The sequence below is a fragment of the Gigantopelta aegis genome, chromosome 6 (genome assembly GCF_016097555.1).
Source record: "Gigantopelta aegis isolate Gae_Host chromosome 6, Gae_host_genome, whole genome shotgun sequence".
Classification (NCBI taxonomy): domain Eukaryota; kingdom Metazoa; phylum Mollusca; class Gastropoda; order Neomphalida; family Peltospiridae; genus Gigantopelta; species Gigantopelta aegis.
In genome coordinates this window covers 16483266-16507456 of record NC_054704.1, presented here as the reverse complement: position 1 = coordinate 16507456, position 24191 = coordinate 16483266, and the positions used below count along the sequence as shown (strand labels likewise).

The 24191-nt window shown below is 38.5% G+C and overlaps 1 protein-coding gene across 2 annotated transcripts in view; it reads left to right on the top strand.

The window, feature by feature from the left end:
- The first annotated feature begins 4255 nt into the window (after positions 1-4255).
- LOC121376141 (zinc finger FYVE domain-containing protein 16-like) overlaps positions 4256-24191 on the top strand; it is a 46271-nt gene continuing 26335 nt past the window's right edge. For both annotated transcript variants that reach the window (XM_041503946.1, XM_041503945.1), the window contains exons 1-5: positions 4256-4370; positions 13278-13350; positions 14397-16856; positions 17545-17777; positions 18386-18485. In XM_041503946.1, the coding sequence (XP_041359880.1) occupies positions 13302-13350; positions 14397-16856; positions 17545-17777; positions 18386-18485 (2842 nt within the window). In that variant the 5' untranslated portion in view covers positions 4256-4370; positions 13278-13301. The remainder of the gene's footprint in view (positions 4371-13277; positions 13351-14396; positions 16857-17544; positions 17778-18385; positions 18486-24191) is intronic.

Genomic DNA, 24191 nt, shown 5'->3' with positions numbered 1-24191 from the left:
ATATAATATATATATATATATATATAATATATATATATATATATATATATATATAGTCTAAAATATATATATATATATAATATATATATATATATATATACAGGACCGTAGCTAGGATTTTTTATTCGGGGGGGGGGGGGGGGGACTTTAGTTAATAGTCTAAAACTCCTCAAACAGTTAAGAAGATGTTTCTTTAAGTTTCTATGTTTTTATTTTTTTTCGGGGGGGGGGGGGCAAATGCCCCCCTTGACCCCCCGCTAGCTACGGCCCTGATATCTATCTATATCTATATCTATATCTGTATATTACATGTTTTACGGAAATTCCGGTTCCTATCCTATCTGGCTTGCGAAACCGCCATTTGACGGGCTGTAAATATGGAATGGCGTTGTTCGTCCGTAAACGTTTCCAGGGCATGTCTTTCTTATCCCCCTGCGCGTGCTGTAACCTCACCGTGGTGCAGGGGTGTAACATTCTCTTTGAGAATGGCCAATACAGCACAAATTGAAGTTTAGAGTAAAATTCGGTGTCCGTAAAATTCTGTGATATTTGTATTTGTATTTTTGCAGTTCTTTACACTGTTTTTGTTTAAACCTTGAATTTTTATATTGATGTTGATCATCACTTTATTTATTTGCAATAGCCGATGTATTTTTCGTGCTGGGGTGTCGTTAAACATTCATTCATTCATTCTTATCAATGCATCAAACTTGCATGCATGTACAACTTGGGATATTTTATATGCCCCATCCCACGGCCTTTGATATACCAGTAGTGGTGCACTGGCTTGAACGAGAAATATCCCACTGGATCCACCGATGGTGATCGAACACGCACAAACCGTGCTTTACCACTGGGCCCCTGTGTACCATAAGTAGGTCACAATGACGTACTTTCCTGAAACACTGCTTATTAAACGAAATCCTTGTTCGGGCCATGTTTTTCTTACAAAAGTTTAAAGTTTGTTTTGTTTTTACGACACCACTAGAGCACATTGATTAATTAAACATCGGCAATTGGATGCTAAGTATTTGGTAATTCTGACTCGTAGTCAACACAGTAAACCCGTTATATTTTCATAATGCAACAAGGGATCTTTTATATGCACTTTCCCACAGACAGGAAAGCACATACCACGGCCTTTGACCACTTTGTGGTGCACTGGTTGAATGAGAAAAAATCCAGTCAGTTGAACGGATCCAATGAGGTGGTCCGATCCTGTGATGCAAGCACCTCAGGCAAGAGCTCAACGGGATGCAGATGATTCGTCCACTGTTGAACTCGAGACGATTCGTCCACAACCAAACATTGTTCTTGGACAATGCATCCACTATAATTTTTATAGTTAAATTTAGAACTTAGTGAGTTCCGTGGTCTAGTGGATAAACTGCTGAACAATCAACCTGACGACAGTGGTTCAAATCCCGTCAAAGCTGGCTCACACGTTCATTCACCTGTCTCATCTATCATTCTCATGATCTTAATATATATTAAAAAAAAAAAAACCTTTCCAATTTCTCCCACGATTTCAGTCTGTTTCGACCCTTTCTGTCAGTTTCCTCCGACTCCGTCTTCTGAGCTGTCCACACCATCGCCTACCTGTCTCAACTTCCTCCACGGGTGCAGTCTCTGTGTATTTCCCTGCACCCACCTGGCATCCTCGTCGACTGCCGCAAATAAAGCTGGTCTGACCCACGGCACTAACGACCGCCGGTAGTAGGGGTGCATAGTAGATGGTTACAAGTGCCTCTTAACAATGCCAGAAGTAATTACTGAACACTCCCCGAAGTGGTCAGACTAAGCCCACAGCTAAAAGCTGATGGGGAATGGCAGCTAGGTGTGTGACACAGATAGCCACAAGAGACAAGCACAGGTCGCGGTTGGAGAGACAAGGACTGGGATGTGGAGGTGGACAGTGAAAGAAGTTGAAAGATAGGAGGAGTTGCCAGATTTGAAAATAATTAGATCGAATTCAAAAAGTAGAGAAAGGAAAGAGGGCAGTGGGATAAAAAAAATAAAAAAAATAAAAATTAGAACTTGGCTGAAACTTGGTAGGAAATGGAGATAATATCGTTGTTTATTGGTTGGTTAGTTCGAATGACATCCCGTTATGGCATTTTTGACATAAATGACGAAATTTTGGTTTAGCTACTATAGCTTTGTTTTCTAATTAGTATCTCAGAATTATAGGTGTAATTGAAGACCAATTTGAATAACAACATATCAATAAAGTACTAGGCCTATAATAATGAACACAGACAGATAATAACAAGTTGGTAGTGCCACTAAAATTTAGTTTGTTTCATATACTATAGTAGTTTACTACCACAAAACAAAAATAACTGACCATTTCAATGGCTAAGAAATATCATTTTAGATTTATCAGTGTTCGAGATTAACAGTATCCCGATATCCCGAATTTAAGTTTGGATACCAGACTTCAATAACCCAGTATCCCACCAGGATACAATATAATGCTGAGGTTTTGTTTTTAATCCTGTGTTTTTATTTTTCGCAAAAACAATGAAAGTCGTCATTTACTGGTGAAGTTTTAGAGCTCCTACCCAGTCTAATGCTGCACTGGACCAATAGCAATGGGAACGAGAACAGTGTCGTCCAAGTTTGTTACGATGTAATTTATGAATTTCATTTAAGTGGGATACTAAATTCTCAGGTGGGATACCAGATTTTGAAATGTTAGTATCCATCTGGGATACTGCCCAAATTTTTTAATCTCAAACACTGTTTATTGGTCTGAATGTTGTAATCGAGTGGACGAATTGTCCGAGGTGGGTGGACGAATTGTACGGTGGACGAATCATCTGTGGACGAAACGTCCAGAGAACGAACCGTCTGGAAAGCCGCTCAACCAACTGGGCCAATTCATATCTATAGGATCATCAAACCTTGTAAACAAGTACAACTTGGGATGGCGCAATATGGCGCAGGTCACCGCAACCTACTTTTGCATACCTGTCAACTCTTACGCATTTGGCGCGAGTCTCACGCATTTGTAACAAACAACTCGCTCTCACGTAACTACTATAATCTCACGCCTTTTTTAAAAATAAAAAATATTTTATAATCGTAGTTTATATTAGAGAGCTGAATGGATTTATATACTGATTATGCAGTGAACAAACAACAACAAAAAACTTCGCCCTGGACCTGACCAAGAGCCTGCAGTCTCTGAACCCTGACGTATAAATTCCTCACGCCTAAGAATTGCCACAGGTTGACAGCTCTGCTTTTGACGGACATATATCTTGTACCTCACCTTCACTCTTGTTTTTATTGTAGGCAATGACGGAGAAGGAGAAGGGTTTTGTTGTTGTTTATTTGTATATATCCCAGGCCCGTAGGAGACGGGGAGGAAGGGGTGGGGTGGTGTGACCACTCGAGGACGAAAATTAAGGTTTTGTGTTTTTTGTCCAACTATATATATATATATATATATATATATATATATATATATATATAGTAGTCGTTTTCGAGTTGAAAGACGCTATTTTATAGAGTGCTCAACCGTGTGGGAGCCAGATATATCGTTAAAAAGTGTATGTTTTTCTCTACATGACAGGCTTGTTTCGTGAGAGAGTTGAATTATTGCTCTCACTCATCAGATGTAGATTTAATTACACCGTCAACGGAAAGCTGATTACGTCATCAGCTTTCCGTTGACGGTGTAATTAAATCTACATCTGATGAGTGAGAGCAATAATTCAACTCTCTCACGAAACAAGCCTGTCATGTAGAGAAAAACATACACTTTTTAACGATATATATATATATATATATATATATATAATTGAGATAAAAATCTGACTTGTGCCTGTAAACACTAGAGTAGAGAGTGTAGTCCCCACATTAAAAATTGCCACCCCCGTTCTTATCCCACCACCACACGTACATCATACACGTACACCACTGCATTGACAATAAAGAGAAGTCTTAACAACCCTAAATCCGGAATTCAAGTAAAACTATAATATAAATTTTAAACAAATATTGAAAAAGATGTACGTATCTGTGAATTTGGTTCTTGGCATTGCACAATTACATTATAATATTAATGATATCACATATTTGTTCGTTCTGTGTATAATTTATGCCAACCCAACGAGTACCTCCCAAACACGTGACATTATTGACATTTCTTAGACTTTAATCAGCATTTCCGGGTTGTCTATAATAGACTGGTATCACCATTTCAGTAATACGCAGTAGACCGAGTAATGTTTTTGACACAACCAGTTGACAATAAAAATGGCGTTTTTAAGTTCGTAGTTTTTATTAATCGAAAATAATAACTGACATCATGTGAAGTTTCTTGAGCCTATTTTGTACATTTAGTTATGAAGAACGGTTAGGTATGAAATATTGAATTATTTATTGATATAAGCGCCAGGCCTGACCGATCGACGAAAATTACACACCATATCATTCTAATAACTCGTACAAAACAAAAAACCCAACTTGTTCCGTCGGTCTCCTAGGCTGAATAACACGTGCTTCATCCAGCACGTGCAAAACAACTCATCACTACGCCACCTATGGGAGCTCATCCCAAATCAAGGGAAAATAATTTCCGTCTAATTCTCTACGATCAAACGACGAAAATTACATTTCCCTTGATCTTCCAACACTCCCATAGAAAACATACACTTCAATCAATATTGAATTATTTATTGATATAAGCGCTAGGCCTGACCGACTGAATTAAAAGAACGGGCAAACTGGCAAAACAATAAATCTACCATTTTTATGTTTAAAATTATAAACCTAAACTTTTCGAAACTTTTAATCTCTCACAAAAAGCATCTTTAACATAGCCATCTTTGGCATTCTCACTAATCTCTCAGTGCTGTCCATATTAAAAAACGTTCAATGTTAACTGGACACAACTTGGTACCAGTTCTAGCAATCAGCACCCAAGCACCATCACGATACTTATCAGTTTTACTCGATTCTATAAACACACTCATATGAGTACGGTCTATCACAATATCAGAAAATCGCAAATGAAGTAGCTCTTCACTTCTTAGAAACCCAGCATAAGACAATAGACATGCACAAATAATCCTTTGATTTTTAACATTTCCTTCAGAATATACACGATCATACATATCTGATAACATTCTCAGTTATTGGATCTTTCTTATTAACTGGTTTAGATAACCGTCTTTTTCCTGCCTCTAATATATTTTGTACTAGCTTAGAATCAGTAGGTGACTGAAAATCATACAAATTATGCGCCCATTTAATACTATAAAAAGCATTAATAACCGAACTCGGAGTGTTAGCAGTTTGAATCAACGAAGCTAAATAGAGTGCCACATGAAAAGAATCAGCTGGCAAAATGTTCCCATCCCATAAATCATTACTCAAGGCCCATTTTTTCCACCTAATAAAACCACCATAATATGCTTTACAAGTATTTTTAGCCCTTGAACTATTAAGTAACTCCGGGAGTAAGTCCACCTTGCCCACCAATACTTCTGGTAGCTCGTCTATTTGCTCTGCATAACTGAAAAAACAGCAATTCTAAAAGCAGCCACGCCTAAGAACTATCAAAACAAAACTAGCAATTCAAAGGCAGCCACGCCTAATACCTGTTAAACCAGACCAGCAATTCTAAAGGCAGCCACGCCTAATACCTGTTAAACCAGACCAGACCCGGTATTGACTCCAGATGACCTTGACCTTGGTGGTGTGTCCTATCACTTATTCACAATGGACTAGAGTATATATATATATATATATATATATATATATATATATATATATATATATATATAGTACCCCTGCGCGTGCTGTAACCTCACCGTGGTGGTGCAGGGGTGTAACATTCTCTTTGAGAATGGCCAATACAGCACAACTCCCCTTTTGGGGCACCTTGTTGGCCGTGAGGTGCATCTCGTAATGCTGGATGATAGGATCCTAAATTTTGCGACAGTTATAATTTTATTATCTCTCCCAAAGTTCCATTGGCATTCTGTCTCATGTCATTGCGAACCAGCCTGTAGTCCGATGGCTTAACCACTGCGCCACCGAGGCCGGTGACAATAATAAAGACAAATATTAAAATATTCTACGTCAAATTTAAATGGTATTACTGGCACGCCTGCTTAATTTCTTCATTTTGTTAAAGAGTCAACCACGCATAGGCGTGCCCTCTAAAGCACCACGTGATTACGCATGGGGTATTATAAAATAAAGTAAACTGCGCTGATCCCACCCACATATCGTCATATCTACACCCAGAAAGTGGATGTTGCAATGGCGGTTTGCAGAATTGAGATTTTGGTGGCGATGCTTCTGTTTTCTCTCGGCGTTCAAGGTAAACGTAGTACAGTAGTGTTGTGTAGTTCATGTCATATAGAGGGTTATTGTATCTACTGAGGAGTATTTTTCAAATCTGTGATCGCGTTAATGAACGCGGCAACTTTTTTACTTTAACTGCATTTAATTATTATTAAAAAGAAGTGACTTGGGAGGGGTATGTTTCAAATCTGTGATCGCGTTGATGAACACGCCAACTTTTTTTACTTTAACTGCATTTAATAATTTATACATCTTTTCTAGAATACCAGGACGTTATTATCTCACTTAAGACTCGTCTTAGGAAATCGAAATTAAATAAAATAGAGACAAATATTCATTTAGATGACTCTCAATAATCGAAAACTTTGTTCCATTAGAAATGGTTCAAAAATTATTATTATACACTTGCAACCTCTGAAAAATCAAATTCTGCAATATCAAAATGGCAAAATTATTTTCAGACCTTAATTAGAATACTATCTATTTAAAACCATTTGCAACTTCGCAATAAATAAAACTTAGATGACGTCAATATAGGATACGAATGTTTCATAGAATACTAACTGCTAATAGTGTTACCTTGAATATTTCTTCCGAATTATCAGGACTCAATATTAATTATGATAAATCAGAGGTAATCTGTATTCCCTTGATCTTCCAACACTCCCATAGAAAACATATACTTCAATAAATATTGAATTATTTATTGATATAAGCGCCAGGCCTGACCGATCGACGAAAATTACACACCATATCATTCTAATAACTCGTACAAAACAAAAAACCCAACTTGTTCCGTCGGTCTCCTAGGCTGAATAACACGTGCTTCATCCAGCACGTGCAAAACAACTCATCACTACGCCACCTATGGGAGCTCATCCCAAATCAAGGGAAAATAATTTCCGTCTAATTCTCTACGATCAAACGACGAAAATTACATTTCCCTTGATCTTCCAACACTCCCATAGAAAACATACACTTCAATCAATATTGAATTATTTATTGATATAAGCGCTAGGCCTGACCGACTGAATTAAAAGAACGGGCAAACTGGCAAAACAATAAATCTACCATTTTTATGTTTAAAATTATAAACCTAAACTTTTCGAAACTTTTAATCTCTCACAAAAAGCATCTTTAACATAGCCATCTTTGGCATTCTCACTAATCTCTCAGTGCTGTCCATATTAAAAAACGTTCAATGTTAACTGGACACAACTTGGTACCAGTTCTAGCAATCAGCACCCAAGCACCATCACGATACTTATCAGTTTTACTCGATTCTATAAACACACTCATATGAGTACGGTCTATCACAATATCAGAAAATCGCAAATGAAGTAGCTCTTCACTTCTTAGAAACCCAGCATAAGACAATAGACATGCACAAATAATCCTTTGATTTTTAACATTTCCTTCAGAATATACACGATCATACATATCTGATAACATTCTCAGTTATTGGATCTTTCTTATTAACTGGTTTAGATAACCGTCTTTTTCCTGCCTCTAATATATTTTGTACTAGCTTAGAATCAGTAGGTGACTGAAAATCATACAAATTATGCGCCCATTTAATACTATAAAAAGCATTAATAACCGAACTCGGAGTGTTAGCAGTTTGAATCAACGAAGCTAAATAGAGTGCCACATGAAAAGAATCAGCTGGCAAAATGTTCCCATCCCATAAATCATTACTCAAGGCCCATTTTTTCCACCTAATAAAACCACCATAATATGCTTTACAAGTATTTTTAGCCCTTGAACTATTAAGTAACTCCGGGAGTAAGTCCACCTTGCCCACCAATACTTCTGGTAGCTCGTCTATTTGCTCTGCATAACAACATAAAAAACTTTTTCAGTTGGCAAATCAAACCAATCTACCACATTTCTGATAAATCTTTCACCATTTAACCAAATTAAAGGCCAAAAAATAGCTGATTTCCACACAGGAATCACTAACACCTTTTAGCTTTACAAACTTCCATTTTCTTCAAAACTCGAGAAATTAAAACAATAGGTGGTACAAAGAGACCAAATTGGGTATTCCAATTATATACAAATGCATCTATACCAGCACAATTTTCATTCCAAAATCTGGAATAAAACGCAGGCAATTTTGCATTATGATTAGAAGCAAACCAATCAACTTCCAGTTTCCCCCAAGCATTTTGTACTAATTCTACAATGCAAAATGAAATACCCCAGTCATCACTATCAATGGTGTGAGACAGATAATCCGCCTTTTTATTTTCACTTCTAGGTATCCATTCCATTTCTAATGAAATTTTATTCGCAAAACAAAATTCAAACACTGCCATCGCAATATCTTGCAAATCTTCTTTCATTGAACCTTTAGTAACAATACTGCAAACACCCATGTTATCTGTAAACCACTTCACTCTGTGGCAGCTCAACACATTTCTAAACGAAAATAAACTCTTTGCACAGCACAGCACTCAATTCTCTCCAAGTAGACGATTTCAAACTTTCTTCCATGTCCCACATACAATGTGAGATTTCATTATTCATCTCGACACAATACCCAGCAAATCCACTGCTGCTAGCATCGCTATACACAACTTTAAAACATTTTCCTTTTATTAACTAAAATCAAATTCCGTTCTCAAAACTAATTGAACAACACTATTTTCTGACAATTTCACATAAGAATTCCAAGTAGGAGCCGACAAAATATCTATACTAAGATATTTTGTCATGATTTGTGTGATATTACCAACAACAACATTCATAGAAATGATCTGTCCAACCACACTAGCGATCTGTTTTACATGAATCCGTCTATTCTTTTTCACTGCTAATATTTTTTCAATACAGGCACTTACTTTAGTAATACGTGTTTTTGATGTACACATAAAACCACTTGAAGCATCTAAAATAACAGGTGTCCACAGAGACTTTTCAGATTTGGGTATACTATAAAACCAGATTGTAACAAATCATTCTTAATACATTCTGACATTAACTTTGTAGAACAATCATCTTTTATAAAAATTTATAACCAAATAAGTTTCAGAGTGTATTAGATTGATGATGTAAACTACACCAACATTTTTATTTATTGTTCCATATTTACAAAAAACCACAAATAAACGTCACTGTATACAAGAAAGTCACATGACATGCTGTCAAAGTTGAAGGTTGTCAAACATGGATTTTACACATTAGAACATTAGTTTAATAGTGTGTGAATCCACCCCTGGCTCGAATACACTCGACACATCGTTGCCTCGTGCTGTTGATCAGACGTCTGAAGAACTCTTGGGGAATGGCCTGCCACTCTGCCATAAGAAGTTGACCCAGATCATGAAGGTTGGCCGGAGGGGCATGGTTATCCTGAACTCTCCTGCCTAATTCGTCCCAGGCGTTGGGGCCAAGTCAGGCGAATATGCTGGCCAATCCATCCTGGCGATACATTGTTGTCTGAGGAAGTCCGTTACCACCCTGGCGCGGTGGGGTCTGGCATTGTCATCCTGCAGAACTGCCCCGCCGCCAATCTGCTGAAGGCCTGGGAGAACCAACGGCCGGATAATCTCATTCAGATAGCGGATTCCATTCAGATTGCCATCCACCACATAGAGGGGGGTCCTGTGGTGGATAGAGATGCCGCCCCACACCATGACGCTGCCACCACCGAACCGGTGACGTTGTCTAACGTTAACGTCAGTGAAGCGCTCCCCAGGACGTCTGTAGACACGAACCCGACCGTCGTTGAACTGGAGACTAAACCTGGACTCATCAGTGAACATCACTCGACCCCACTGAACACGTTGCCATCGCAGATGAAGCGTGCACCAGTGACGTCTGGCCGTTCTGTGACGTGGTAGGAGTGGTGGTCGAACAGCCTGGCGACGGCAGCGTAGATTATTGGCTCTCAGATGATTGCGTATGGTTTGATCAGACACTTGAGTTCCAGTCGCAGTCCGCAGATTGTCACGTAATCGGCGTGCAGTGGTTGTGCGTTGACGTAGAGCCATATTGGTGATGTAGCGGTCCTCTCTATTTGTAGTGCTTCGGGGTCTTCCCGAACGTGGACGATTTCGAACAGATTTCGTTGCTTGTTACTGTTGCCACAGTCGGCCAACGACACTCTGACTGACACCAAGTCTCAGAGCAACATTTCTTTGCGTATTGGCATCCTGAAGCCAAGCAATAGCCCTTCCTCGATCTTCGATAGTCAGTTGAAGTCGTACCATTGTCGAATTTGCAGTGTGCACCGTACACGAACGCAAGCTCCAATTATACGGAAATTCAGCATTGGGAACATGGAATACACGTGCAAAGCGTGCAAATGAAGTGCTTTGTGAAAAAGCAAGTTATGGGCACTTAGCAGACCTTTCGCTTTCGCCCTAATTTACGTGCAAATGTAAGCATGTTTTCGCCATTAGAACTAGTCGACAGTGTCAATGACAGTGGATTTTAATTCATTTATGGGTTGCTTAGACCCACTTTCGTCAAAATGGAACAATACCATGCGTGACATTATGGTCTAGCTAATATAATTGACATTCAGAAAATAATGTCGAAAATATCGTCTGACCCTTAAATTCTTTTGAGTAGTATATAAAAAAAAATATAGCAACAAGAAAGAAAGAAAGAAGAAAAGAGGAAAGCTTGATTACTATATATCGTGGAAAGACATATTCGTAATTTTTCCCTCAGTATTTGGTACAAAAAAGTTGCTTTGAAATACAAGCCGTCTCATCTTTTATGTACCATTAGCAGGGGATAAAATTAAAGACACAAATGATTTTCTCCAATAGTTCAGGTACAAATGAAAAGATTTATGGGCAACGATATAATTTAACAAACAGTTATTAGCGTCAGTTTCAATTCGTTGGAAATTAGAAATTCTGTAAACTGCTATTCATAGTAACAAGAACAGTGCATGTTTGTAATACATGGTGCATGCTCTTGTGACAGGCAAAATTGATGTTAAACTAAATTAATCTAATGGTAGCTGCACAGGTACCTTCGCATTAGCCAAATAAGGCTATGTATTGGCATGCTTTTATAATCACAAAGTTAATATTATCAGTCAATTTGGCCGACACTAGCAGTAGGTATAGTAGCTAGAATGCCATCGGTTCGCTATTAAGCTATACAAGTGTTGAACTCTGAGGAGAATTCGTAAACAGCCGGCATAGTGGTTAGAGATATTTTCATGACACCTGTTTATAATTGTTTTAACATATTTTGTTTTCATTAGTGTCATTAAATTACATTGGTATATAATATAATCTTCTAAGAAACTACCCATAAAGGTTCTGTGACATGCTTCATACATCAAATATCGTAACGTCAGGACTGAGAATTACAGCAAACTTCCGTAAATTGTAAATATGTCTGTCGCGTGCTAACACAGGTAGCATTTTTAAACAAAAGTTGATGGTGGTCGGGATGGAGAAAAAGCTGTTTAGAACATTACCATCAAGCACATATGACGTACAGCGATTTCCCACTACACACAGTTTTCCAAAATATTAATGATATTAGGCAAAACATGTTTGGTTTTTCTAATGAATGATTACAGCTTTTGCACAAATGATCCGTCGTTTATGTTGATATTAGTTTTGCAGTATCTTTCTCACACCGGCAATGTAGCCTTATTTTTTTCTAAAAATAGTGATACTTTTTTATAAAGATTTTCTGATAAACGATTACAGCTTTTGCCCGAACGATCTGTTGTTTATATTGATATTGGTTTTGCATTATAACCGACAGACAAACGACAAAATCGTGCATGCCAAATTTTATGCCCTGCTTTAGTTGAACCAGAGATGTTGTCGGTCTGATATTCATGGGCATTCGTTTTGCTGAACTGATCAAATTTTTAATATTATTTTAATAAAGATTTCAAGATATATATGAAAAACAATAAAGATTTTTGTGGGATAAAAAAAAAATCTGTTCATTTTATTTCCATCTTCATCGAATTAATCTATCACTTTGATATCACCTCCTGATAAAAAGTAGTTTCGTTTTTGTAAAGGCTGTGTATATATTATTTGGCACCCAAGATAAATGAATTTAGTGATGAACACTACTACTTCTGTTGATGTAAATTATCAGCTTTTGAGTTTTTTAAATTGCTTTAGAAGAAAGAGTCATAATATAAATATAATAAAGGTGTATTTACCAGAATACAGTACTTTCTGGACCCACTTCTCCATTTCTAACATTAGCTTACACATTAAAATTGAGAAGCACTTAAATTAATTAAATATATTTAAATTTTTAATGAACAATTTGTGTTCATACTACAAGAAAAGTGGAAATTCATTTACCAAATTTCAAAGAAATAACAATTTTATGATTAGTGGCAAAATAATTTTATCACAGCCTTCAATGACTATTAACCTTTGCCTACAATTAATTCAAAACAATTTCTTTAGTCCCCATATGGTCCAAGCGGAGGGCTATATGTATTGTCTGTCTGTCCCACTTAGTATTCTGGACATTATTTTTCACAATGCCTTAAGATACCGAACTAAAAATTTTATATAGATAATAGCTTTATCACATACTAATAGTGGTTTAACCATTTTTGACAGAATTATTGCCTTTGAAACTGAGGAGATGTGAAAATGTATTTTCAGGACAATTTTTTTGCAACGCCTCAAGATGTTGAGCAAAAAATTTATGTATAGGTTCATGTACTATTGCAGATTAAGTTTGACTTTCATGACGATTTACTAAATTTATTACAAAGTTATAGCCCCTTGTTGGGCCCAGTAGGAGACATGTATTGTTTTAGCAGTACTCTCAGAATGCTTTGCGTTGTTTTTTTAACATCTGCTGTTTTATTTTTTGTATCTGTCTTTTTTTTCTTTTATATTAAATGCATGGACTTTTAGTATATATTAATCAGTTGTGTTGAAGTTTTAATATCTTCAAGCTTGATTTACAATTTATTTTGTTTCAAATTTCAGATGTTTGGTTAATTTACCTCAAGAATGGATTTTGTTGATTTGGATAAAGTTTTAGATGAATTTGAAGAAGAGGGTAGGTACAAGTATTATGCTAGGATAGATCACATTCATTTTGTAGAATCATATACATACTCTTGGAAGTAAATAGCCATAGCTCTACAATCCTCTGAAAATTGTGATAATGGTGGTTTCGTTTGTGCATTGCTTGCGCAAATCCAATTTTGTGTAACCTATTTTTGTTTGCGCAAAATTTCAAGCACCATTTAATGGGTTATGGAAAACGAAAATTGGTTACATGGATTTATATCTGCTTAACTGATAAACAGGTAACAGATTTTCAATTATCAAAGGCCTGCTCTAGACATTTGAGAATTTTGGACTTTATCAAACAGCAGTTTAAAAATATTCGTAAGAACCCAAACAAGAATCTAGATTCAACTTGGATAGTTTGTTTTCTGCATCAGACATGGTTTGGAGAAACTGTTTACTAGCCTGACAGTGAAAAACAATCCACAGGCAGTGGACTACCATATTTTAGAAGTCGTGACAGCTGTATATATTTCACTGAGCTCTATCCTGTGTAAGTTTGTGTTTTCTAAGCTTATCATGGGAGTGGCAGTCCTACAGGTGTTGCAGGGGATGAAATATCCTGTTACTGATCTCTTAGGGGAATGGTGGTCTTTCTAAGGATGAACACCTAGGTGATAGTTGATCATGGAAGCAATCACTTAAAACATGTTTCTGGCCTTGGGCAGAGATAGGACTTCGATAATGGAATACGGTTTTGTCATTCAGATTCATTAAACAAAATTAACAAAAGTGTCAAAACAATGACAACTCCGATATGAATAAAATAACTTTAGTATTAGTGTACATATTTGTAATGAGATTTAATAATTGTATTATAAACTTCATAAATGTGTTACATCCAACATGTATATAAGTTACCAGGTCCAAATTTTGTGGTAATTAGTACATGAGGTATCATTATCAGACACTATGCCTTTTTCGACACTGTGCCTATTATTATTTTTTTGCAACACTGTGTCCTAGTTTCATATGATTTTTACTACATCCTTGTTGGTATTAACGGTTAACCAGAGTTGTCTTGCATTTCAGAGAAAGCTGCAAACTGTATTAACCCTGGCCAGGAAGTTCACCCAAGTGGGTACGCAGAGTTTATTGAATCCCATCAAGATCGACCATGGGAGACCCTGTCATGTGTTCCAGCCAGCGTGAAGTCGGATCTGTTCACAGAAAACCCCAAGAGCTCTGGGAGTGTAATGTATGATTATGGTCTGCCTTATGATGGAATTCCCCAGCCTACTGTTACAGATATCGGTAAAGTGGCCGATTTCATGCCGGTCAGCAGCTTATCTTCTGGTGGGTATTCAAACACCAACACTTCCAGACACGTAAACCAGAGCAGTGGATCTTTTGATAGTTATACCCAACTTAAAACTGATGTGCTTGAAAAGGAAAGTCACGTCCATATGAAACCATTGCCATTGATGGTAAATCAGAAACCTACAGCTAATCAGCCGACATACACAATAACTTATGACGAACAGACTAATGGTTCAATATACACTATGAACTTACCTTATGTTGAACATAATGGAAACTTGTCGCCTGAACAGACAAAACCCGTGAGAAAGCACATCAAAGCTTCCCAGGTGACTGCAGTTCAAACAGACGCTCTGACCCCTCGGACAGAGAGAGATCTTAACTCGCTGGAATTTCCAAAGACAAATATTATTGTGGAAGGGCATGATCAAAATGATGTGCATCTTTTACGAATTACTCCCAACTCCATTCCGGTTGATAATGTTTTGTCAAGCAATGAAATGGTGGATCGGCATTCTTCAGTAGACAGTGAGATGACAAATTCAGCCTATGCAAATTCTCAGATACATGTAGATCACTTGCCTGATCAACAGATGGAGACGACCCAGTCTTTTACTAATACCTGTGATAACTATGAACAAGAGGACTTGAGCAGAGCCACAGACTGTGACTCTGTTCCAAATGTTGCACAAGAACACACTGTTACAGAACATAATCTCACTTCCACGTCTTTCAGAAAGCAGGAAAATGATACCACTATTGAAGAAAAGCTTCCAGACAGTAGCTGTAACCAGTCTGAAACTATGATTTCAAAAGATACCATTCAAAATGATGTTGTTGGATTTGGTGCTGATGACAATGATATAAGTGATACGGAAATAGAAACCTATCTGGCTGGTCATGAGGATCCAACTGTGAATGATGGTGCAGCTGCTGTTGAATATTGCATTGCAGAGAGAATTGGTGGTAGCCAGGAAAACCCAGACATTTTAATGGATGTTGATCAAACTCATTCAGACATCGTAGCTAATGAAAGCAGTATTCAAAATGTTGAAGGAATGAGTCCGTCTGTTTTAATGGACTCTAGAATAGACAATTCTCTAGAATCATCTGCTTCCAGAAAAGAACCTTTGGAAGTAACTGAAGTTGCTAACAGATTTCATGATTCTGTATTGGAGAATGTTGATAATGTCAAACCTGCATTATCTATACAACAGCAGTCTGCTCTAGATCATGCAGAGCATTTAATAGAAAATGATAATTCTGGCATTGTTTCTGGTGCTTTTAAACCTGATAGTGTACAGAACACAGAAATAGTAGGTTCGGACACACCTAACAGTGCACTACAAGTGACAGGAGTTGGAGCAAGACCGAAGGAACCAATGCAAGTGAAAAAGAATCGACCCAATAGTTTGTTAGGGCTCTCGAAAATCAACTTGGACTCTCCTTTCAATCTATCCCAGGCTGTTCACGAAAGGACCGATGGTGGAAATCAGTCTCTGTGTTCCTCCAGAGATTCTTTTGGTTTCACCCAGTCTGGATTGTCAACTATGGATGGTTTGCAGAATCCAGATCCATCTCACGAGACCCTGGCAGGAGATGTCGGTGGCTCTACTATTCAAAGCAAGAAGTGGATCAGTCCTCAGCAGAAGAAGATGATCAATCTGGAGATCAAGCAGCAGATTGCCCAGGAGCAGAAACAGAGAATGGACAACTACGTGTCTGATCTGGAACAAGAGGCTTATCCTGCTTCCACTGACCCAGGCTTTCCTTATCAACTGGGGGCCGATAACATCCCAGAAAGCAACTCACAGACATTTTCCCCAGAGTGTGGGCTGGGGATTTTACCTGGTCCTGTGGATGCACAACAAGCTGCTGGTTCTTTAGAAGGTTCATTGACATCTGGTATGATGGATATGTTACCAACCTTTAATATGGACAATACATCTACAGATACACACGGTCAAGAGGATATGCCTGTGTTACGTCGCAGTGAAGACATACCAACTTCTCTGGGTTATTCAGTAGTGGCTCGTCCACATTCTTGGAGTCCAGGGGGCACAGAACAAGCTATGATGCCCCAGAAGCTGAAACGGCCGACTAGCCTTAACCTTCCTCAGCGACAAGACTTTAGTTTGAATATTGACAGATCACCTGAGAATCCAGCTGACAAACATAGGAGAGTGGGGATGATGCCACCATCCGAGATACCAGAAGAAACCGAATCATCGGGTATGACAATATAATTCAGAAGTCTGTCTTGTGCATTCAGTTTTTGTCATCTAATTACACCAGCTTACGTTCACTTTTGGTTGAATATTTATTTGTTTATTTTGTAGGGTAAAAAAACATATTCATTGTTTTAGTAAAGCAATTGCATAAACATTTTGATCAGCTCCCTGTGCTCCCTTTCCCTCATAATGAGCCAATCCTGTCTCAGTGTGCTCGTCCCCAAATTTGCATAGTTATTTCTTCATGTTAGCATTTTTTGATGGATCTCCAAACATCAAATATCTAAGAGCCCACTAAAAGTATAGGAACCAATATACTATAATGTAGAGATACTAATTTATTTGTGGTATTACATGCATTATAAGCATGTGAATGGTAGTTATGTACCCAGTAGTATAACTTGTAAGAGTCTAGACCATTCCATCAGTGTTCATATCTTGAGAGAAACTGGACTAAATGTGACCCAATACAGTAATGCAGGTGTTTGTAATGAAGTGTCTTTTTTAAATTTGTTTTGAATGTCTTCACTGACATTAACCTCAACACCCCATTACCCATGCCCAGCATTTGAATAAAACGCTCATGAAAAGTTCTGTTGGCAACACATTTTCAAATAAAATTCACCATTCTAACCTGCTTAAATCTTGGTGTTTGTGCTCATCATGTTTAACAACTGACATGAATTTAGTTGCAGACGAGATGTCCGCTAGTGGAGAACATGAGAATATGGAGGTTTCTAGTGACCTAGACTTGCAAGCTGAAGCTATGGCTGCCAGTAACCCACCACAACCGATCATTCAGCCCAACTTGGGCAAAGTTCGTCCCACGTGGGTACCTGATAGTGAGGCGCCAAACTGCATGCAGTGCCAGTTGAAATTCACCTTCACCAAGAGACGACATCACTGCAGAGCCTGTGGGAAGGTAAGATTCACATGCAGGAATTACTGTATAACTAAGAGCAGAAATAATTTTGAAATGTAAAAATCAAACCTAAAGAGGACAGGTTTCAAGATTTTCAATTTTAGTGGGAACATTTTTCCGGTTCTATGCCTTACGATCATCGGAACCCATTGTGAACTGTTCTCATAATCATGGTAAACATGGATTGTGTTACACAATAATGGGTAAGAGATTTTTGGTTATGTGATTTTTGCATTCTAGAATATTGGTCTGAAGATTGAGACCAGTGTTTTTTTAAGATTGGGCCACCAAGTAATTACTTTGGATGTGACTGATGACCAATGAAAAAGATCTGAATACACAATTTTTAATTTGAGATTAAAATGAAATTCACTTACACCACACACACGATATTCCTTTCTTTAATCTACAGCAATGTTTTTATTCACAGACAGGATAGCATATGCCATGTTCTTTAATTCTTTATTTAGAAAGGAGAATTATTTTTTAGTTTAATCTAGTACATATATGAACTCAAAATTTCTGATCTTGGCTATAATATTTTAAGAATGCACTTGAATAATATATTATTAAGTTGTGTATTTATAATTAAAGGTGGTTTCTTCCAGGTGTTCTGTTCATCATGTTGCAATACCAAGAGTCATCTGTTTTACCTTGACATGAAGGAGGCCCGCGTCTGTCAGTCTTGTTATCAAATGCTCCACTCTGGTAAGCTGGGGTTGTCAAACACTATTGGAATCTGTCAGTCTTGTTATCAAATGCTCCACTCTGGTAAGCTGCAGTTGTGAAACAGTATTGGAATCTGTCAGTCTTGTCAGTCTTGTAAGATGCTCCACTCTGGTAAGCTGGGGTTGTCAAACACTATTGGAATCTGTCAGTCTTGTTATCAAATGCTCCACTCTGGTAAGATGGGGTTGTCAAACACTATTGGAATCTGTGAGTCTTGTTATCAAATGCTCCACTCTGGTAAGCTGCAGTTGTGAAACACTATTGGAATCTTTGAGTCTTGTTGTCAAATGCTCCACTCTGGTAAGCTGGGGTTCTAAAACACTAGTGGAATCTGTCAGTGTTATTATCAAATGCTCCACTCTGGTAAGCTGGGGTTGTACAACAGTATTGGAATCTGTCAGTCTTGTTATCAAATGCTCCACTCTGGTAAGATGGGGTGGAATCTGTCAGTCTTGTTATCAAATGCTCCACTCTGGTAGTCTTGTTGTCAAATGCTCCACTCTGGTAAGCTGGGGTTCTAAAACACTAGTGGAATCTGTCAGTGTTATTATCAAATGCTCCACTCTGGTAAGCTGGGGTTGTACAACAGTATTGGAATCTGTCAGTCTTGTTATCAAATGCTCCACTCTGGTAAGATGGGGTTGTCAAACACTATTGGAATCTGTCAGTCTTGTTATCAAATGCTCCACTCTGGTAAGCTGGGGTTGTACAACAGTATTGGAATCTGTCAGTCTTGTTGTCAAATGCTCCACTCTGGTAAGCTGGGGTTGTCAAACAGTATTGGAATCACTACTCTGGTAAGCTGGGGTGGAATCTGTCAGTCTTGTTATCAAATGCTCCACTCTGGTAAGCTGGGGTTGTACAACAGTATTGGAATCTGTGAGTCTTGTTATCAAATGCTCTACTCTGGTAATCTGTCAGTCTTGTTATCAAATGCTCCACTGGTAAGCTGGGGTTGTACAACAGTATTGAAATCTGTCATTCTTGTTATCAAATGCTCCACTGTGGTAAGATGGGGTTGTCAAACACTACTGGAAAATATCGGTCAGTCTTGTTATCAAATGCTTGACTATAGTGATCTGGGGTTGTCAAACACTATTGGAATCTGTGAGTCTTGTTATCAAATGCTCCACTCTGGTAAGCTGCAGTTGTGAAACACTATTGGAATCTTTGAGTCTTGTTATCAAATGCTCCACTCTAGTAAGCTGGGGTTCTAAAACACTAGTGGAATCTGTCAGTGTTATTATCAAATGCTCCACTCTGGTAAGCTGGGGTTGTACAACAGTATTGGAATCTGTCAGTCTTGTTATCAAATGCTCCACTCTGGTAAGCTGGGGTTGTAAACAGTATTGGAATCTGTCAGTCTTGTTATCAAATGCTCCACTCTGGTAAGCTGGGGTTGTACAACAGTATTGGAATCTGTCAGTCTTGTTATCAAATGCTCAAATGCTGTCAGTCATCAAATGCTCCACTCCGGTAAGCTGGGGTTGTCTGTCAGTCTTGTTAACAGTATTGGAATCTGTCAGTGTTAGCTCCACTCTGGTAAGCTGGGGTTCTAAAACACTAGTGGAATCTGTCAGTAATACTCCACTCTGGTAAGCTGGGGTTGACAACAGTATTGGAATCTGTCAGTCTTGTTATCAAATGCTCCACTCTGGTAAGCTGGGGTTGTACAACAGTATTGGAATCTGTCAGTCTTGTTATCAAATGCTCCACTCTGGTAAGCTGGGGTTGTACAACAGTATTGGAATCTGTGAGTCTTGTTATCAAATGCTCCACTCTGGTAAGCTGGGGTTGTACAACAGTATTGGAATCTGTCAGTCTTGTTATCAAATGCTCTACTCTGGTAAGCTGGGGTTGTATATTGGGTGAGTCTCGTTATCAAACTCTACTCTGGTAAGCTGGGGTTGTACAACAGTATTGGAATCTGTGAGTCTCGTTATCAAATGCTCTACTCTGGTAAGCTGGGGTTGTACAACAGTCTGTCAGTCTTGTTATCAAATGCTCCACTCTGGTAAGCTGGGGTTGTACAACGGTATTGGAATCTGTCAGTCTTGTTATCAAATGCTCCACTCTGGTAAGCTGGGGTTGTACAACGGTATTGGAATCTGTCAGTCTTGTTATCAAATGCTCCACTCTGGTAAGCTGGGGTTGTACAACGGTATTGGAATCTGTCAGTCTTGTTATCAAATGCTCCACTCTGGTAAGCTGGGGTTGTACAACTGTATTGGAATCTGTGAGTCTTGTTATCAAATGCTCCACTCTGGTAAGCTGGGGTTCTAAAACACTATTGGAATCTGTCAATGTTATTATCAAATGCTCCACTCTGGTAAACTGGGGTTGTACAACGGTATTGGAATCTGTCAGTCTTGTTATCAAATGCTCCACTCTGGTAAACTGGGGTTGTACAACGGTATTGGAATCTGTCAGTCTTGTTATCAAATGCTCCACTCTGGTAAGCTGGGGTTGTACAACAGTATTGGAATCTGTGAGTCTTGTTATCAAATGCTCCACTCTGGTAAGCTGGGGTTGTACAACACTATTGAAATCTGTCGGTCTTGTTATCAAATGCTCCACTCTGGTAAGCTGGGGTTGTACAACAGTATTGGAATCTGTCAGTCTTGTTATCAAATGCTCCACTCTGGTAAGCTGGGGTTCTAAAACACTATTGGAATCTGTCAGTCTTGTTATCAAATGCTCCACTCTGGTAAGCTGGGGTTCTAAAACACTAGTGGAATCTGTCAGTGTTATTATCAAATGCTCCACTCTGGTAAGCTGGGGTTGTACAACAGTATTGGAATCTGTCAGTCTTGTTATCAAATGCTCCACTCTGGTAAGCTGGGGTTGTACAACAGTATTGGAATCTGTCAGTATTGTTACCAAATGCTCCACTCTGGTAAGCTGGGGTTCTAAAACACTAGTGGAATCTGTCAGTATTGTTACCAAATTCTCCACTCTGGTAAGCTGGGGTTGTACAACAGTATTGGAATCTGTGAGTCTTGTTATCAAATGCTCTACTCTGGTAAGATGGGGTTGTCAAACATTGGAATCTGTCAGTCTTGTTATCAAATGCTCCACTGGTAAGCTGGGGTTGTACAACAGTATTGGAATCTGTCAGTCTTGTTATCAAATGCTCCACTCTGGTAAGCTGGGGTTCTAAAACACTATTGGAATCTGTCAGTCTTGTTATCAAATGCTCCACTCCGGTAAGCTGGGGTTGTACAACAGTATTGGAATCTGTCAGTCTTGTTATCAAATGCTCCACTCTGGTAAGCTGGGGTTGTACAACAGTATTGGAATCTGTCAGTATTGTTACCAAATGCTCCACTCTGGTAAGCTGGGGTTCTAAAACACTAGTGGAATCTGTCAGTATTGTTACCAAATTCTCCACTCTGGTAAGCTGGGGTTGTACAACAGTATTGGAATCTGTGAGTCTTGTTATCAAATGCTCTACTCTGGTAAGATGGGGTTGTCAAACATTGGAATCTGTCAGTCTTGTTATCAAATGCTCCACTGGTAAGCTGGGGTTGTACAACAGTATTGGAATCTGTCAGTCTTGTTATCAAATGCTCCACTCTGGTAAGCTGGGGTTGTACAACAGTATTGGAATCTGTGAGTCTCGTTGTCAAATGCTCCACTCTGGTAAGCTGGGGTTGTACAACAGTATTGGAATCTGTCAGTCTTGTTATCAAATGCTCCACTCTGGTAAGCTGGGGTTGTACAACAGTATTGGAATCTGTCAGTCTTGTTATCAAATGCTCCACTCTGGTAAGCTGGGGTAGTACAACAGTATTGGAATCTGTCAGTGTTGTTATCAAATGCTCCACTCTGGTAAGCTGGGATTCTAAAACACTAGTGGAATCTGTCAGTCTTGTTATCAAATGCTCCACTCTGGTAAGCTGGGGTTGTACAACAGTATTGGAATCTGTGAGTCTCGTTATCAAATGCTCTACTCTGGTAAGCTGGGGTTGTACAACAGTATTGGAATCTGTGAGTCTCGTTATCAAATGCTCTACTCTGGTAAGCTGGGGTTGTACAACAGTATTGGAATCTGTGAGTCTCGTTATCAAATGCTCTACTCTGGTAAGCTGGGGTTGTACAACAGTATTGGAATCTGTCAGTCTTGTTATCAAATGCTCCACTCTGTTAAGCTGGGGTTGTACAACGGTATTGGAATCTGTCAGTCTTGTTATCAAATGCTCCACTCTGGTAAGCTGGGGTTGTACAACGGTATTGGAATCTGTCAGTCTTGTTATCAAATGCTCCACTCTGGTAAGCTGGGGTTGTACAACGGTATTGGAATCTGTCAGTCTTGTTATCAAATGCTCCACTCTGGTAAGCTGGGGTTGTACAACAGTATTGGAATCTGTGAGTCTTGTTATCAAATGCTCCACTCTGGTAAGCTGGGGTTCTAAAACACTATTGGAATCTGTCAGTGTTATTATCAAATGCTCCACTCTGGTAAGCTGGGGTTGTACAACGGTATTGGAATCTGTCAGTCTTGTTATCAAATGCTCCACTCTGGTAAGCTGGGGTTGTACAACGGTATTGGAATCTGTCAGTCTTGTTATCAAATGCTCCACTCTGGTAAGCTGGGGTTGTACAACAGTATTGGAATCTGTGAGTCTTGTTATCAAATGCTCCACTCTGGTAAGCTGGGGTTGTACAACACTATTGAAATCTGTCGGTCTTGTTATCAAATGCTCCACTCTGGTAAGCTGGGGTTGTACAACAGTATTGGAATCTGTCAGTCTTGTTATCAAATGCTCCACTCTGGTAAGCTGGGGTTCTAAAACACTATTGGAATCTGTCAGTCTTGTTATCAAATGCTCCACTCCGGTAAGCTGGGGTTGTACAACAGTATTGGAATCTGTCAGTCTTGTTATCAAATGCTCCACTCTGGTAAGCTGGGGTTGTACAACAGTATTGGAATCTGTCAGTCTTGTTATCAAATGCTCCACTCCGGTAAGCTGGGGTTGTACAACAGTATTGGAATCTGTCAGTCTTGTTATCATATGCTCCACCCTGGTAAGCTGGGGTTGTCAAACACTATTGGAACCTGTCAGTCTTATTAACCACCACACCAAAAGTAGTTCAACTGATCTGCATTTTGCATTTTGGTTGATATAAATATTTATCAGTATGTTACAATGATTGACAGTGAGAAAGTTTTACAGTCCATTCCAAGACTTAACTTAATCTATAATAAGTACGTTGATCTGATCGTTCTAAGGTAGGTGACAGGGAATATTTGGTGGTGGTTGATGCCTCTGTCACCACCTACGTTTCATGATTACAGTTATCTAGCTGCTATATTTTTCAGACAGCCTCTTCTAAAAATAATGAACACCTTAGCCAGGTTGTCAAATACCTGATGAAATGAAAATGTTTGTTTTTGTCATTTGGAGACTAAAATCTTTATGCATTTTCAGAATTTTAGCACTAGCCAAAAAACGGTTTTTGTTTTAGTTCTTTAAAAGTTAACCTCATTATACAATTATTAACTATGAGCTGTATGGTTTAACTGTATTTTATGTATACTTTGGATTCCCAATAATAAGTGGAATGTGTTATTCCTACTTTCGCTATCACATAAACATCTTAAATTGTCTTTCAACATATCTATGGTAAATGTTTAAAACTTTATTCTAAAATGCGGGTTACATTGTTATTCATTATTTGACT